Source organism: Arabidopsis lyrata, assembly GCF_000004255.2.
Source record: "Arabidopsis lyrata subsp. lyrata unplaced genomic scaffold ARALYscaffold_2, whole genome shotgun sequence".
Lineage (NCBI taxonomy): Eukaryota > Viridiplantae > Streptophyta > Magnoliopsida > Brassicales > Brassicaceae > Arabidopsis > Arabidopsis lyrata.
In genome coordinates, this window is record NW_003302554.1 from 617,121 (window position 1) to 634,493 (window position 17,373).

The 17,373-nt window shown below is 32.0% G+C and overlaps 3 protein-coding genes across 3 annotated transcripts; 2 read left to right on the forward strand and 1 right to left on the reverse strand.

The window, feature by feature from the left end:
• Positions 1 to 5,702: 5,702 nt before the first annotated feature.
• LOC9323998 (E3 ubiquitin-protein ligase RHA1B) lies at positions 5,703 to 6,597 on the forward strand. Its single transcript, XM_021010183.1, has one exon. It carries the CDS (start codon positions 5,890 to 5,892, stop codon positions 6,388 to 6,390), a length of 501 nt encoding a protein of 166 aa, XP_020865842.1. The 5' UTR covers positions 5,703 to 5,889; the 3' UTR covers positions 6,391 to 6,597.
• A 4,659-nt stretch (positions 6,598 to 11,256) lies between these two features.
• Positions 11,257 to 13,896, forward strand: LOC110230999 (pentatricopeptide repeat-containing protein At1g62910-like). The gene has a single exon (XM_021035539.1). The coding sequence runs from the start codon at positions 11,430 to 11,432 to the stop codon at positions 13,335 to 13,337; it is 1,908 nt and encodes a 635-aa protein (XP_020891198.1). The 5' UTR covers positions 11,257 to 11,429; the 3' UTR covers positions 13,338 to 13,896.
• Positions 13,805 to 16,028, reverse strand: LOC9322448. The gene is made up of 9 exons (XM_002887889.2): positions 15,920 to 16,028; positions 15,712 to 15,839; positions 15,590 to 15,611; positions 15,362 to 15,418; positions 15,183 to 15,264; positions 14,662 to 14,757; positions 14,454 to 14,578; positions 14,342 to 14,360; positions 13,805 to 14,245 (listed from the first exon to the last, which is right to left on the reverse strand). The coding sequence occupies exons 2-9, from the start codon at positions 15,812 to 15,814 to the stop codon at positions 14,054 to 14,056; spliced, it is 696 nt and encodes a 231-aa protein (XP_002887935.1). The 5' UTR covers positions 15,815 to 15,839; positions 15,920 to 16,028; the 3' UTR covers positions 13,805 to 14,053.
• Between the last annotated feature and the right edge of the window lie 1,345 nt (positions 16,029 to 17,373).

Consider the following 17,373-nt stretch of genomic DNA (forward strand, 5'->3'; position numbering starts at 1 on the left):
TCAGTCATGTGACATAATATATATTATGTCAACAAGTGATTTAAAAATTTTAATATATCAAAAAGTGAGAATTTGATTTTGAAGAAAGAAGAAGAATAACGTGAAAAAAAAGAGAGACAAGAAATGAAGCTTTTTATTTTTCTAAAGGACACAGGTGAAATTAACAACCAACATTACAGATTAAAAAATTATTTGGTCAGGTCATTATTAAAAAAAATTACATGTTTGGTGGGCGATAAGAATATGGTTTAATGCAAAAGTAATTTGTCACTTTGCGTAGACAGAGTTAAGATAATCGATTCCACTAAAACGTATATCAACCATTCATCGATTCCACTAATATACTATAGTAATAGTTAGCTTGACAACAAAATATCTTATAAATATTAATGAATGACACAAAAGTCTAACTCATTGTTTTTTTATAATTTCCAAACTCTTCGGTTATAATTTCTTTACTAAGTTTTAGTGATTGGCAAATATAGTTTTTCAGCTAAATAAATTTATAAGTCTTGTTATTATACATGAAATGAAACAACAAATCTGTTTCTGGATGCCAAAAGAGAAAAAGTAAAAACAAAAAGAATTTAGTTAAAAATAGGAATATCTAAATATTTATATATTAGAGCATCTTCAATCCACTTCTATATTTGCCTCTAAACTCTATTTTAGAGGCAAATTTACTCCAATCCACCTCTATTCTCACCTCTAAAATAGAGATCTCTATTTTTTTCTCTATATATAGAGGTGAGAATAGAGAATCTCTATTTTTTCCTCTAAAAATAGAGTTAAACTTTTTAGAGGAAAAAATAAAGGAACACATTGGAGTAAGGGTCCGAATGGTAACCGCGGTTTTTGTTGTGCGGAGAAAGCGGTATGACAGTGCGGTACGGTTCAACTGCGGTACGTGCGGTATGCGGAACAAATGCGGTTTTTGTAAATAAGCGGTACGAAATAATGTTTGATTGGTAAAAAACAAAAAGCGGTGCGGGATATACATTGTAGTTAAATAATTTTAATTAAACATTCAAATATGTATATATATATATATATTAAATAAAAAATTTCATAATAAACAATATGATACAACAGAAAAATATTTTTCGAATATTTTTTAACTAATTATTTAAATACATGTGGTTTTTCATAAATATTTTAAGTGTTTAAACATAATTTAAATAAATATGGTGATACAAAAACATATTATATATCATATATTTGAAAAAAACAATATGACAAAGAAATAAAACAAACCAAAAATAACATGTATAATTAAATAAATGGTTAATACAAGTTCTATTTTTTAAATTACACATATCTCTATAGACTGTAGATACCACATAACGCAAACACATCAAATAGGATGTGAATTTACTGTAGCGGGCCAACTACAATATTTACAAACAAAATTGAACCGCACTCACAACCCAAAAAATAAAAAGAAACGTCCCGCACTTGTAATATTTTGTTGATTGGTAACATATCAATGGGTCCTATGAAAAACGTCCCGCAGTTCTGAAATCCACCGTCTCCATTCACCCCCTAAAAATAGAGAAAATTTATCTCTATTAAATAAATAGAACTAAAAATAGGGAAATACATTGAAGATGGTATTAGGATGTTTAGTGCCAATTGAAAAAGCGTAGAATGAGGTGAATGGAAGGCACGTTAGTTTGCCTGCTAGAAGAGAAGGAGGAGGGAGACAATAGATTCGCTGCTTCAGTTCTTGTATTAGCTGTCTTTGTACTACTATTTCATATTCTTCTTGTATTAACTCTCTTTTTCTTTCTTTCTTTTTAGATTTTTTTTTTTTGTCAAAGTTCTTTCTTTTTAGATCTTTTACTGTCTGTTCTTATCTTACTTCTAAAATAGTATACATTAAAATTCGGACTCAAAATTAGAAATTTAATTGGTGACTGTGTTTGAACTTTGAACACATCTACAACAAACATACTCCCTCCGTTTCTAAATATAAGGCGTTTTGGAGAAATTTTTTTGTTTCAAAATATAAGTCGTTTTCAAGTTTCTATGCAAATTATATATTACTTTAATATTTTATGATTATTTTTATTATGCAATCTCTTTTATGATTGGCTGAACTTTTAAAAAGTAGATCTTCTTAATCGACGTGATTTTAGCTAAAACGCCTTATATTTTGAAACGGAGGGAGTATTATTTAATAGTTTGTGACTTGTGTTGTTTGCGACAGTTCAGTGGTAACAAACACTTGTTATTAGATTTTTTTTTTTGGTGATTAACACTTGTTATTAGATAATACATAGATAAATTAGCATTCCATCTATGTTTAATTAAACGTTTCCATTCTAATTTTTTTTATAAGCTATAACAAAACTGATTCTCTAGAAACAAAAATATATTAAAAAAAAATGATAGATAATAACATATACTATACTTCTTGGCTACTTGCATTTTTTTCTAATTCGTTTTTCACTGTTGTTACTAATATTTAGATGTATGAGTTGCCCGCGCCAAACATCTATCGTGTGTCGACACAGGCAAAGTGTACGGTCTGACATATAATTTTTTTTGTATAATTTTTTTTTTTTTTGTATAAATTGTTAGAATTAGAAAGAGACGATCCATTAATAAAACTAATTTTATAATAACTTTATTCCTTACAGACTGTTTTGACCTGGTGAAGATGATATCTTCCCCAACCGAATGGTCGGCCTTCTCACTGTATCTGGAGGAATTTCAGAGCGACAAGGAAGAGTTCTCTACCTTCTCTTTATCTTTAATTTCTCGTTGTGCAAATGTAAAAGCGGATAATCTGGCACGAAAGATTCGTACGGAACCGCTTCATATCACTTATGTAAACAACATTCCACAAGAATGACTCTTTTGAGCACTATTTAATTATAGATGACAAAAAAAAAAAAAAATAATAACTTTATTCCTAGGGAAAAGGAAAAAGAAAAGGCCTCGTGGTCCAAGTCAGTCTTCATGACCAATCATTATTTAACATAGTCTGATTTTTTTCATAACTAATATAAAATATAAAGCTCAGTATTATTTTAAAATTAGTAGTAGCTTAAAATTTAGGAGTTTTCAGAATTAGTCTGAACACTAAAAAAAGAAAGAATATGATTTTAAAAACTCTAATGAGTTTTTAAAAGTTTGGTTCTAATGTGTAATTGGTTGTATTGAATAAAGTTGATAGAGAAAGACAGTATATACTCCCTCTGTTCCTAGAAGTTTGATGTTCTAGTGTTTTAGGTTTGTTCCACAAAGATTGATTTTCTGGATTTTTTCTTTATTTTTAATTAATTGATATTAATAAATCGTAGATTCTAAGACGTAATGATTAACTGTTTACTATTGGTTAATGATTTATTAAGAAATGTTAAATAAAATCAATAATTAAACAATGATTGTTTCTTAAAATATGTGAAACTTCTAGAAAATCAATCTTCTAGAAACAGAGGGAGTACTAATTATGGTTTAGCTGGTTGTTTAAAATAATGGGAGTGATTAGTTGGTCGCTTACTGACAAAACGACAGTGTCTGACATGCAAAACTGGAATAAATTTTGTAGTTTTCCGTTGAATTAGCAGACAATTTTTAACTTAAAGATGTTTAACTCTACTTTTTTTTAACTTAAAGCAAAATTCTTGTTATATTTTTTTATTGTATCTCTTTCTTATAATAATTTTAAATCCTGCAACGAATAACAAAAGCAAAACATGTTGTCACTACAGTAATCCGTACATAACCAAAACAAATATACAATTTTTTATTAGGATAAATTAGGTATCTTGGTACAAATATACATTGAAATTATAAATATGCTTTCATTTTCAAAAATATAAAATCTCTAACGATAATTATACTAAGTAAGACAAAATGCTTTAACGTAACCATTGAAAATAAGTGGAAATAAAAGTTTGAAAATCAAAACGGAAAAAACTTATAACTTAATACGATAAAATCTATAATAATTGAATAAAGCATTTAAATTACCATCCTATAAGAGACCGTCAAATCTTTATTGATGCGTATTTACATCCACGATAGTCCTTACTCAGTATAATTTCCACCGTAAAAACCTGTGTAAAAAATATTTTGAGCATTGCTCTAAAATAATACATTTACCAAATGATATGAAAATTGAACAGTTTGTCTCTAATTATTTTCTCAATATTCTTCATCTGATTTTGTAGTTATATTAATTGTCCAGACTCCAGACAAAAGGGATTAATCATCGCTGGATATATCTACTCTCTAGTAACGCCAAAAACTGACAGTTAGTGATAGTATTAGACTAATTAGTTATTCCCTAACCCCTGTTTCCAATTATATTACTCACATATATACATGACTTTGTGATAAACTTGATCTAATTAAACGTAGGTGATAGACAAATAGCCTAATGATTTTTGTTCTCTTCCATCTTTTACCAATTACCGTGTGGTGGATTCAAGTTCTCCAAAGTACATCTTAAATGTTGACAAACAAAAATATATTGGACTAAACATACAAAATCCAATTAATTGGGTAAATTTATCCAATGTAATGTTGCTTAATTCACATAAATGCATTAAAATTTTGACATATATATATTAATGTTTATAGTTGTAGTTGCAACAAAGAAAAAGCGTTAAATGTAGGAATGTGAAATGTTGGAGGAGAGATGGAGAGTGTGTGAGGTGGGTCAGTACTGCTTTGGCTCTTTCATACATTTCAGTCAGATTCCCATATGACATGAGACTTTCTCTCTTTCTCTAGAAATAGATCCCCTAATATTGTATTCTAGAAGTATATTTGAAAAACGGAATCAAAAGCGAAATTGAAGAGCTATGTGTACTTTTCTACGTAATTAATTTAGGTCTCAAAATGCTAGTAATTAATAGCAAATGGCGAATATGTAGCTTGATGATAGTTCAAGTAGTCATGTGATGGATGATTTGAAGATACAAACATAATATGTGAATTCAAATCCTATCAAACATAATAAGTATCATTGGGGTATTCAATAAAACCGAAATAAATACTTACAATCTCATAGAGTACGGTGTAATCTTGAGACTATATGATTTACCCGGCGAAAATAAAATCAAGTAGACCAAAAATTTCTCTTCCAAAAATATTTTACAATAGTTCAATAGAGGTACAGACAAATTGAAAAGAAATGAACCTAACAATCTGTCTTCACCTCGATTATTTGTCGTGTGTCTGACTATTTTAATTCTAATAATTTATGAATCTGACTAGTTTGGCTTGTAGGCAAAGATCAATTCTTAAAGTGGAGTGACACTTTCGAAACACCCTAACGGTTTAACCTTACTTAGGTATGAATTCTCATTTGTAATATGTTGATTATGTGTATTTCACGAATACATGTTTTTGAAAAGAAACTTTTATTCGTTATCTAGATGTCAATAATACCACATCATAAATCGAGAATTGTAAGAAAGTTAAAATAAAACAGAATTTTAGTGTTTAAATCAAATTTAAAATGGAAATTTGAACGTATTAATGTGTTTTTATTACATATATATATATATATATAGTAAATGCATATTTTTAAAAATTGACCTGCAGAAAAATAAATTATTAAAATTATATAGGAATAAAAAGGAAGTCAATTAGTCTCTATAATAACTTAAAGAAACATCATCACCACACATTCCTGGCTATATATCCTTCATCTAGAACAATAATTAAAGACTCAAAATGCCAAAGGAAAACACGCAAATAAATGCACCTCATTGACTATTAAATTAGTAATGCATTAATTAAGTAATTAATCACATCTAACTATATATATAAATCCCACCCTTCTCCATCTTATCATCACAGTCCAAATTCTCTCTCCCTCTCTTCTTTCTCTCTATCTCTTATCATTTATCTCTCTCTAACGGCGAGGCAATGGGTTTTCCGGTGGGATATTCCGAGCTCCTTCTCCCAAAAATCTTCCTTTACTTGCTCTCTTTCTTAGGTTTGATACGTAAACTCATCTCCACAATGTTCAAGGTCATTGGTCTACCTGATTTCTTAGAACCTGAACCGGTTTCAACCTCATGGCCCGACCCACCACCCACGTTGACCAAACCCGAGTCTGCAGCGATACTAGCCGGTGAGATGTTACCGGTTGTTAGATTCTCGGATCTAAACCGACCCGAATCCGAATGTTGTGCAGTGTGTCTATACGATTTCGAGAAAGACGACGAGATCCGACGGCTGACGAATTGTACACATATATTCCATCGGGGATGTTTGGACCGTTGGATGATGGGTTATAATCAGATGACGTGTCCACTTTGTCGTACGCAGTTTATACCTGATCATCTGCAACTGGAGTTTAATCAAAGACTTTGGTCTGAATCTTCTGGAGCTCCTCAACTTCTTGATGAATCATCATCTAATTAGGACATAGTTTTTTCTTCCTTTTCTCTTGAAAGGGAATTTATATAATTAATTAAATCTTTTTTGTACTTTCTTTGGGAATTGGGTTTGGTTCGAGATGGATGTAAATATAAAAAAATAGTTAGTGGTTACAGGTTAGTGAAAAAGAAAGAAGAAGAAAATTTGTACTTATCCATCCCTGAAAACGAAGTGTAATCCCCTATATATTAATAGAGAAACATTTAAAAGAAAAAACCTTACCATTATGTCTTATTAACAAGATTGCTACGTTGATGTGTCGTTCTCACAATGATTTGATTTCTATTTAGATAATTACTCAAGATTTATTAGACTATTTACAGAATTTGCTATTAGTCTCATACATCCATATATCACATTAATAATTAAAAACATACATTTTTTGTTTATCTTATATTATTATATTTATATTTATATTTTTCTTTATATACATTTATATAAATTTTCTTTAGTGGATGGGTAAACAATCTTTTTATTTATATTTATATTTATGTTTATATTTAAATGATAAAATATATACATTTGGTTCAAGAATCTCGAATTCAAAACTACAAAATCTTTACATTTTTCATAATTTTTTTACTTAAATAAATAAGATAATCTCCTTTCTATATATGTTACGAATACTTAAAATCCTACTTTTTGGAGGAGTTCTAACTTTTCGAAGAAAAACATTATAACCACATATGTATATAAACTAAAATCTGGCCACATTATAACCATTTCGTAAATAATCCATTCATAATCTAAGAATGTTAGATTTGGAACACTACAAAATCTTAGCTTGGAAACTATCAAATTTCATCTTTACTAAATTTTGATTTCTTATACTTATTAAAAAAAAAATTTCTTTTTTTCTACAAAATCTCGAAATCTTTAAAACATACGGAAAGACATATTGCCATAAATGTTAACATTTCGTCAATACCTTTTTATCACGTTGAAGCTTTATTCAAGGTTCAAATATTTCACGGGTAAAACATATTTTTATATGAAATAGTCCCAAATTTGAATTTTAAAAAAAAGATTGTAATATGTTTCGTTTTACACAAACGGATCTTGGATCCCGGATAATAATTTTAATCATAATAATTTTACTTGAATCACTTCATCCCGCATATCGTGCGGGTTGTTATCTAGTTTTGAGTTATTATTGAGTTGTAGACTTTGTTTTCTTGTTAAGGAAAATAATAATAAATTATTTGCTATAACAGATTAACTACATGAATGTGTAATTTTTTTTCCATATTATCTATTTTAATAAACATTGTTTAGAAGTTATATTTTTAATTGTTCACTTGTTCACCTAGCTAACTCAACGATTTTGTTTTTTTTGATAAAAGGCTTACATCAGTGATCTCTTTCTTTTATAATTTAAAATCAACATGCATAGGTCATTGTTTTCTTTTATAGGAATGTGAATATCATATTAATGAAAGTTGAGGTTTTACAAAAAACCTTAACCAAACGATTGTAATCTTGCCAAAAAAAAGTTAAAAAACAAGAGATTCAAGGAATGTTGAGTGTCAATCAACAGGTGCTACCGGATCCACCAAAGCATCAGACTTCTAAAAGCCTTCCTGTTTGTGCAAGCGGTGATAGTGTTTCTGACTTCCTTGTCGATGTCTTTGAAGATTGCCAAAGGCGAGAGGGATGTGCCGTTGCATAGGCCATTGTTTGTTCATCCTTATAACATGTTGAACTAATATTTCTCTCAACATGTTTTTGAAGTGTTCTATACTGTTTACATGTATTATATTTCAAGGACAAATTTGAAAGAATAAAAAGAGTAAATTTTCTACATTAAATACGCAAATTAATTATATTTTTTTGTTTACGTTTAAATTATAGTGATGAAATAAAATGAAATTGGAAACCAAAATTAACCACAAATGTTAACATCGTGTACTTAGGTTCTCATCCGATTACATAGTTTTCAAAGAAGCAAAAATCAATGGTATAAGATCGTCAACCGAAGATGAATATATGGATCTATCGTGGACATTGCGTTTGATTACCTTTGTTGGATCACGTCTCTCATAAAGGAGCTTGGAGGTGTCTCCTTTACCACCATTCATCATGTGATATATTGTGAAAATGTTGGAGCCATATATCTTATCTACGCGCGCTAATCATATTTTTTTTTTATTCATGTTTGAAACATATGGCACTTGATTATCATTTTATTCTAATCATGTTTTTCATTCATGGTTTCTTATGTGCTGCTCATGTTTCACCAAAAGATCATTTAACAGATGTATTAATTAACTAGGTTTTTGGCATGTTATTCGCTACTCGTTTTGACAAAATAAGCTAATCTATCTATCATTTATCTCGAAACAGCGTGTAAAATATATATAAGAAATATCTAGTAAATATGTATAATTTACTTTCTAGTAAGACTAGATCTTTTACTTGTATATATAGTTATATACCAAGTTGTGTTCATTGTGTATAAATATATATAGTTGTATCTCTATCATTATTCAATAAGAAAAGAAATTTCTACAAGAGATCACAAATGAACTCTTAATCATTGGGAATTAGGACTTTAAGAGCCAAATAAAAACAAATAAAATAATCATTTGGAGTCTCATAATAGAAAGTGGTACAAAGTCGAATATGTAAAACTGGTTTAAGCAAAGGCGTGACGCGGGGGAAGCTTCCCATGTGAATGTAAACTTTGGAGTATGTTATGCTGTCGCCGCGTGGCATACGTGGACTTGTCTGTGCGTGTGCTTATTTCTTTCAATTCCCTATACTCTCTATAGAGCCCACACGTTTCTAATCATTTTTTTGCTTTCGGTTTACCACATAAATAAAAATAAAGTAAAATTAAAGCCTTTTCAACTATATATTATTTCCTTAAAATAACGTACTGAAATAGTAAAATTATTTAAAATTTTGAATAATTCCAAATTGTTTTTTTCATAAATTTGGTGAACAAGTCAAAATTGCGAATCTAGAAAAACTATTTATTCTTATAATCCTTCCTCCTTTATTTCGACCATTTTACAATTATGTGGTTTACATCAAAGAAGTGGTTATAAGATTAAACCGTTGTTTGACCAAAAAACAAAAAGATTAAACCGTTATCTACCAACCCGAACTTGCCCCATCATCTATATGATGATTCAAAACATTGCTCACAATTATCTTTAAATATGTTGATTTTGTTTATAGGTTATATGTTACAATTTATGATAGTTTTTTTCTTTTGGCTGATTTTCAAACAATTTTTATGATAGTTGTACAACTTATCTTGAAATTAAGAGAAATAGTAAGAGTTAAATATACCAAGTTTGATATTAAAAAAAAATTAATTAATTGCGAATACACTGAATTTCTAAGCATTTTAATAAACTGATATACAACTCTTCGAACATTTGTTGTGGTTGACCCATTTTGACTAGAAAGCATAAAGACAATGCAAAAGATGGTATGAATGAATCATTAGCTCTCTATTTTATAGTTTTCGACATTTTCATTATACCTAGATATACTTCCTAAGAAACATTGCCCATCCTCGATGGTTCCACGTCCATCCTCGTGCGCCAATTGGAACAGAAGGAATCGATAAATAAGTTAAAGTGAACATAGTGTTACAAAGACAATTAGGTTCTGAAGAAAAAGAAAAGCCTACTCTGGCTCGCATTAACTAGCTTATGTAGCCTCTCTAATACTATCAATCTTTTGTAATATTAAAATGTTACCAAACACTTAGAAAATTACAAACACTTTTGGTTCATCAGGTAAGAGTTTATGCAAACACTTGTTGTTTTGTTAACACAAGAATGGTTCTCAAAAGTCAGAGAAGCTTCGATCATGTAAATTTCAGACTTCAAATGATGTTTGCTATATGTAAGTTATAATCTTTTCATCTTTGTTGGGATTTAGTCTGGTATATCAATCCAAAAAGCCACTGACACCGAGTTAATCCTCGCAAATATGTCGCTTCTCTCGAGAAAAATAGTGGTATCTCTGTTCACTAATAAGCGTCTAATTGTAAACAGTTTTTGTTTGAATATAATTTTACATTCATACAAAAGAATAGTGGTGTTGGATTATTTATTAGGGTCGGAGGCTATATACTCTGGTTCTGTAAATCTTACAATTGATTCAGCTATATATAAAATGTATGCCAAGCAATACTGATTGATGTAATTTCCAGGTGTGGAATACGCAGAGACTATCAATGAACCATTATTAGTTCTCTAATCAAATCAGAATTAACTCCTTTGCTTGTAAAAAGGTCTTTGCTTTAAATTCAATTAAAAAAAATCATTGCTACAAAATCAAATTACCAACAATGAAGCAAGTTCACTTTTTTTCAAGACAAGTATATGGAACCAAAAGTAGAGTAAAATAACAGCCATCACCAATTTTATACAAAAGTGTAATTAGAGAAAGGTTGACTATTTCATGCTTATAAAACCGGTTTGAGACCTGAACTTACTATTACTGATTGACATCATTGGTTGACTATTTCATGCTTATAAAAATCATTGCTATTCTTACAAAGCAAACCGGTTTGGTAATAATAAGTTCTAAACCAGAACCCCACTGGTTTGCATATTTTCTCGGTGTAGGGTTTTGCGATTTGGATAGTGAGAGTGAGTGAGACTGGGATTGAGAAAGAAGTCTTCTCAATCAGCTGAAGCCAAAATCGAGACGATGCAGAGATCGATTACGAGTGTATTTTCGTCGACGGCGAAGAGATATGTTCGCCGGAATCTCCAGGGGAAAGGTAATTCTCCAACCGTACCTTCTTCATGCTTATAAAACCGGTTTGAGACCTGAACTTACTATTACTGATTGACATCATTGGTTGACTATTTCATGCTTATAAAAATCATTGCTATTCTTACAAAGCAAACCGGTTTGGTAATAATAAGTTCTAAACCAGAACCCCACTGGTTTGCATATTTTCTCGGTGTAGGGTTTTGCGATTTGGATAGTGAGAGTGAGTGAGACTGGGATTGAGAAAGAAGTCTTCTCAATCAGCTGAAGCCAAAATCGAGACGATGCAGAGATCGATTACGAGTGTATTTTCGTCGACGGCGAAGAGATATGTTCGCCGGAATCTCCAGGGGAAAGGTAATTCTCCAACCGTACCTTCTTCCTTTAATCTTTGCGGGTCCTGTTGCTGGAGACGAGCTTTTTCTGGTGGCAGTGGTGATTACAGAGAGAAATTGAGTAGAAATGTGTTACAGGACATTAAGTTAGATGATGCAATTGGTTTGTTCGGTGAAATGGTCAAGTCTCGTCCTTTCCCTTCCATTGTTGATTTCAGTAAACTGTTGAGTGCCGTTGCTAAGATGAACAAGTTCGATGTTGTCATCTCTCTGGGCGAGCAGATGCAAAACTTGGGAATTGCTCATGATCTCTATACTTACAATATTTTGATTAACTCTTTCTGCCGCCGCTCTCAACTCTCTCTTGCTTTAGCTGTTTTTGGCAAGATGATTAAACTCGGTTATGAGCCCGATGTTGTCACGCTTAACTCCCTGCTCAATGGTTTCTGTCATGGTAAGAGGATTTCCGAGGCTGTAGCTTTGGTTGATCAAATAGTCGAAATGGGATGTCAACCTAATACCGTTACATTTACAACTTTGATTCATGGTCTTTTCCTCCACAACAAAGCTTCAGAAGCAGTGGCGCTAGTTGATCGGATGGCTGTGAAAGGCTGTCAACCAGATACGGTTACTTACGGTGCTGTAGTAAATGGATTATGTAAGAGAGGTGATATTGATTTGGCTTTGAGTTTGTTGAAGAAGATGGAGAAAGGGAAAATAGAGCCAAATGTTGTAATCTACAACACAGTTATCAATGGTCTCTGCAAATACAAACATGTGAATGATGCACTTGACCTATTCAATGAAATGGAGAACAAAGGCACTCGACCAGATGTTTATTCCTATAACTCCCTCATTAGCTGCCTTTGTAATTACGGAAGATGGAGCGATGCCTCTCGATTACTTAGTGATATGATTGAGAGGGAAATCAACCCCGACATCGTTACTTTCAATGCATTGATTGATGCATTTGCCAAGGAGGGAAAGCTTATAGAGGCTGATAAATTGTACAAGGAGATGATCAAAAGGTCTATAGATCCTGATGCTATCACTTACAATTCATTGATCAACGGGTTTTGTATGCACGATCTCCTAGACGAGGCCAAGCATATGTTTGAGTTCATGGTTAGCAAGGATTGTCTCCCAAATGTAGTGACATATAGTACTCTTATAAAGGGATTTTGCAAGTGTAAAAGGGTAGAGGATGGTATGGAACTCTTCTACGAGATGTCCCAAAGAGGATTGGTTGGAGACACAGTCACTTACACCACTCTTATCCAAGGGTTTTTTCAAGCTGGAGATTGTGATAATGCCCAAGAAGTTTTCAAAAAGATGGTTTCAGTTGGTATATCTCCCAGTATTATGACATACAGTATCTTACTAGATGGACTTTGTAATAACGGGAAGCTAGAGAAAGCATTGGTGGTATTCGAGTACATGCAAAAGAGTGAAATGGAACTTGATATATTCACATATAATATTATGATTGAAGGGATGTGCAAAGCTGGCAAGGTGGAAGATGGTAGGGATTTATTTTGTAGTCTCAGCCTTAAAGGAGTGAAGCCTGATGTTGTAACGTACAATACAATGATCTCAGGATTTTGTAGGAAAGATTTAAAGGAGGAAGCAGATGCCTTGTTCAATAAAATGAAAGAAAACAGGCCTCGTCCCAATAGTGGTACGTATAATACGTTGATTAGGGCACGCCTTAGAGATGGTAACAAAGCGGCATCGGCTGAACTCATCAAAGAAATGAGGAATTGCGGGTTTGCTGGAGATGCTTCAACGATAAGTATGGTGATTAATATGTTGCATGATGGGAGATTGGACAAAAGCTATCTGGACATGCTTTCTTGAAACAGTCAATCCTCGAGAAACGAATTGGAGAGCAACCATCTTCCCATGTGAATGCATCTGTGAGGTGAATCGACCTTTTTTAGATTGCTTTTCTTGTGTTTACTTTTGGACCCAGTTTTTTGTTTTCATGTTAAATTTGTTGTTGTTGTTGTTGAGTGTGAGTTTCATGGACATGACTGCTACTGCTCTTTGTTATGCTCCTGTTAGGTTGACACGAGAAGATTTTCAAACTTCAAAAGTTGTTTCCATACTTGTACAAGAGACCCTTTTGGTTTGGTTTGAATTGAGATAAATGCATGAATTGTCTGATAAATAAATTTAGGCCAACAAAAAAATTAGAAAATTTAAGTCAATTTTTATTAGAAAGTAGAAACTAGAAAGCTTATGTCTTTAATATACTTATATGTCTGCAAACTTAAACAGGTTGGTTAAGCAATTGCAAGTAGATTATATAACAGAGTGCCAATAAAAAAAAAACAACCAAACCCACACATATAGACACATACACTCTTGGTTCATCAGATAAATGGGAGAACATACCAACGAAATCAACAAACCAGATAATACCGAATATTTTTGGGCATAATAAGAGTACCAATCCTTGTAAGACAATCGCATAACCAAGGAAGATAGCTGAAAAATATTAAAGTTCTGCACACCTAAACCGAGTTAAAACAACACTTTCACACAGAAAATGAAGATAGCGGTTAAGATTCTCAATGTTGGGGATAACCAGAAGGCGGGTAAGATGCAGGAGGATAGCCTTGAGCAGGCGGTGGATAGGACTGAGGGTATCCAGCTGGAGGGACAGGTTGATCAAAACGGGACATCTGCTGAGCTGGTGGCACGCCCATTGGTTGAGATCCAAATACTCCATCTCTTTTGTCCATCTCAAGCTTGTGTTGTGTCTGCAAGCAGAAGATTGGATTTTGGGTTATATATATACCATAAGAGAAGATAGTTCCAGAAGCTCAGATAAGTTTCTAATTCTCGCTTTCTAGTACCTGCATACACGCACAAACCCTGCAAGGAAATCAAGAACGCAAAGTATTAGCAATTCGTGAACATGAATAGAACAGAGGGAGAAGCTAAAAATCACATGAAGTAAATTCATACGTGCAGTAGACCATATCAGCACAGCAAGAGAGTATCTGAGAAGCCTCAGAAAGTTCATCGCTACCAACAATGCAAGCAACTATAGAGAATATGCAAGCAACTTGGCTGAGACAGAACATAAATCCCTGCAATCGCACAAGATGAGATTTGTTAGTTTCACCCAGATGTGCATTCTGTGTAAAACCGATAAAAGAGAGTATGAGAGTACAATTATGCAATTGTCGCATTGTGTTGTCTGGATGTTGAATTCATCCTGCAGGAGAAAGCGGGTAGAGGCCACAGAGTTTCCGAAGCAGAGGAAAACCTGAAAACACCAATTGCAAGTTGCTTCAAACCAAATGTCAATTCATAAGAATCATCTATTGAATTATTACAAGCGTCTCATACAAGCAGGTTTCACAAGCCAAAATATCAAGAACATTCCACTCATCTGTAAAGTTCACAAAGATAATGTAATCTTCTGATTCAAATAAGTCGAGCAACGGAATTCAAATATAGAGCATACAGAGCACAAGAAGATAACTACAAGAGGACTTTGACGGAATCACATTATATCAGATTCGAACAAACGTCCTAGAAACAAACACACAGCTAAACGAAAAAGAAAGATCAAGAAAACATCCAAATCATAAGCTGTTTCATGTTCACATCCCCATTTCATTTTGTTTATAACCCAAACAAGGCATGTAAGACTTAAATTTCCTTCCACCAAAAAAATCAAAGTCTCACCTCGGTGGCAAGGCAAAGTTGAGGACATTTGCTTTCTCCACATCTCCCACTACAAGGCATATATCCAGCACAGCAAGTATACCTGCACAAAACAGAAGGACGTGCAGTAATATCTTAGCAAAGGAAAGAAACTAAAAAAATCTTAGACCGATCTCTACATAAGTTACGAAATAACATACCTTGACATGTCATTGTAAAGTGCTCTTCTCCGAAGCATGTATGAAACACAAGGTCCACTACACTCAAAATGTATAACAACACATCAAATATGTAACCAAAACCACGAATACAGACTCAAATTGAATCAGTAGATGTTGCTTTTCTTGATTGCTAATTGCAAAACCCTAAAAGTATCTCAGATACAATACAACGAAACCCTAAAAGAAAATAGAGCAACAACAACTTACCACAGACACGAGATGCAGCAATCTGCAAAAAGAGTAAAACAAACAAACCAAGAAAACCAAAATTAGTTCTCCAATTGAACAAACAATGAAGTTAGAGATATCAAAAAGAGAGTGAGATTTACAGGGAGTGTCGGCGGTGACGGTGCCCATGAGATCGGAGTGCCATAAGTTCCGGTAATCCTGACGGAGTTTCATCTTCTCCAGCTTATCTTGTGACCCCGCCATTGCTTTGGAAACTTCAAAAAGTCACCTTCACCACACAGAAAGAAGAAACGATTCAGATTCGTAAAACCCTAAATCAATTGATTCAGATCTACTTCAAGAACAAACCTTTCAATTGAAGAAAGCAGAAACTGAAACTTCGATCGTCTCCCTCACTCGCTCTCTGCCTCTCTCTATCTCTTTATTTATGAAATCAGTTTCTTAGAAAATTCAGAACTTTGACTATTATTGATTTTTATTTAGGACCACTTTTGACCAATAATTATTTTTATTTTCCGAAAAATAATCAATTGTCGTGGACAAAAATCTAACATCTTAAAGGTTTTTGATTGGTTGAAATTTGAAAATATGCACCTTGGTGAATGCCCCGAAATTATCAAACAATTAATTTTTAAAATAAGAAAGATCTTAGAATATAAATACTAGTAAAATTTTATATATTTTTTTTGTGTTTTATATTAAGTGTCATTTAAATTTTTTCGTACATATTAAAAAAAAGTAATCTTTTTAAATTTAATTTAATATGCTATATAAAAATTAAATTAGTAAATGCATTAAAATAGTTGAAATAAAACGGAAAATCTTATCAAACGGAAAAGGAAGAAATAATAGTCATAGTTGAATTTATTTATTTGGAAGCCAAACTAAATTAATTTTCAAGATTTCTATTAGGTATCAATTATATGGTTTTTAGAAGAGAAGAACTCTACAGTTTTTCCTTTGTAAACTTTTTCTTTAGGTTATCTCGTCATTTGTATGATGCTTCCCTGTTGTTTAGGGCTATGCTTCCCTTGTTTGGATTTTTGTTTCCGGGGATATCTCGTTGTTCCGCCGGCTATAGTATTTCATCTTTGATTTCCTGGGACATCTTGTTGTTTCGCCGGCTATAATACTTCATCTTGTATCATTTGCTTGGCATAATCAATATTTACCAGTGAAAAAAAAAAAAAAAAGAAGAGAAGAACTCTTCTGCCGACTTCAAATTGGATTGGGTCTACTACACTAAAGAAAATAATCCAAAGAAGAAAGTTTTTAATTTCTTCTTTTGTATTTGAAATTGAAAAACCTTAATTTGGACCATGTCAAAGTTTCTAGATCATCAAATAAATTGTAGTTGTCTTTTCTCTAACAAATTTTTTAAAACAAAGTCATTTTGTCTATAATTAATTAGATGAGTTCATTCTTCGTAAGGAGAAATTAAATTTATCGAACTTTACATTTTTTTTGTCAAACTCGAACTTTAAATTTAAAGCATGTAATTAGTTCTTTCGCATGGATCTCGAGTTGTAATTTTGTTCTCTCCTATCCATTTGACTTGCAATTGCATACAATGGTTGACAAAAACAGATTATTATTAATAATATTTTTTACTCCACTATTTTATCATTTTATTATCTAAAAGCTAAAATAAAGTTAATTTATTATTTTTATCTAATAAATATAAACGAAATTGAAATTGTATTGAAATACACAAATATGTTTCTCAGAAAAAAAATATCTTTTTGATAATAAGTATATGACATACACAAATATGTCCATACTTATTATACAACTAGTTAAAT

What these genes read in the sequence shown, in the direction of transcription:
- LOC9323998 (XM_021010183.1), top strand. Translation starts at nt 5,890, where the DNA reads ATGGGTTTTCCGGTGGGATATTCCGAGCTCCTTCTCCCAAAAATCTTC.
- LOC110230999 (XM_021035539.1), top strand. Translation starts at nt 11,430, where the DNA reads ATGCAGAGATCGATTACGAGTGTATTTTCGTCGACGGCGAAGAGATAT.
- LOC9322448 (XM_002887889.2), bottom strand. Translation starts at nt 15,814, where the DNA reads ATGGCGGGGTCACAAGATAAGCTGGAGAAGATGAAACTCCGTCAGGAT. An exon ending in CGTCACCGCCGACACTCCCT is followed by an intron (nt 15,612 to 15,711) that starts GTAAATCTCACT and finishes CTCTTTTTGCAG; the next exon opens with ATTGCTGCATCTCGTGTCTG. An exon ending in AATGCGACAATTGCATAATT is followed by an intron (nt 14,579 to 14,661) that starts GTACTCTCATAC and finishes GTGCGATTGCAG; the next exon opens with GGATTTATGTTCTGTCTCAG.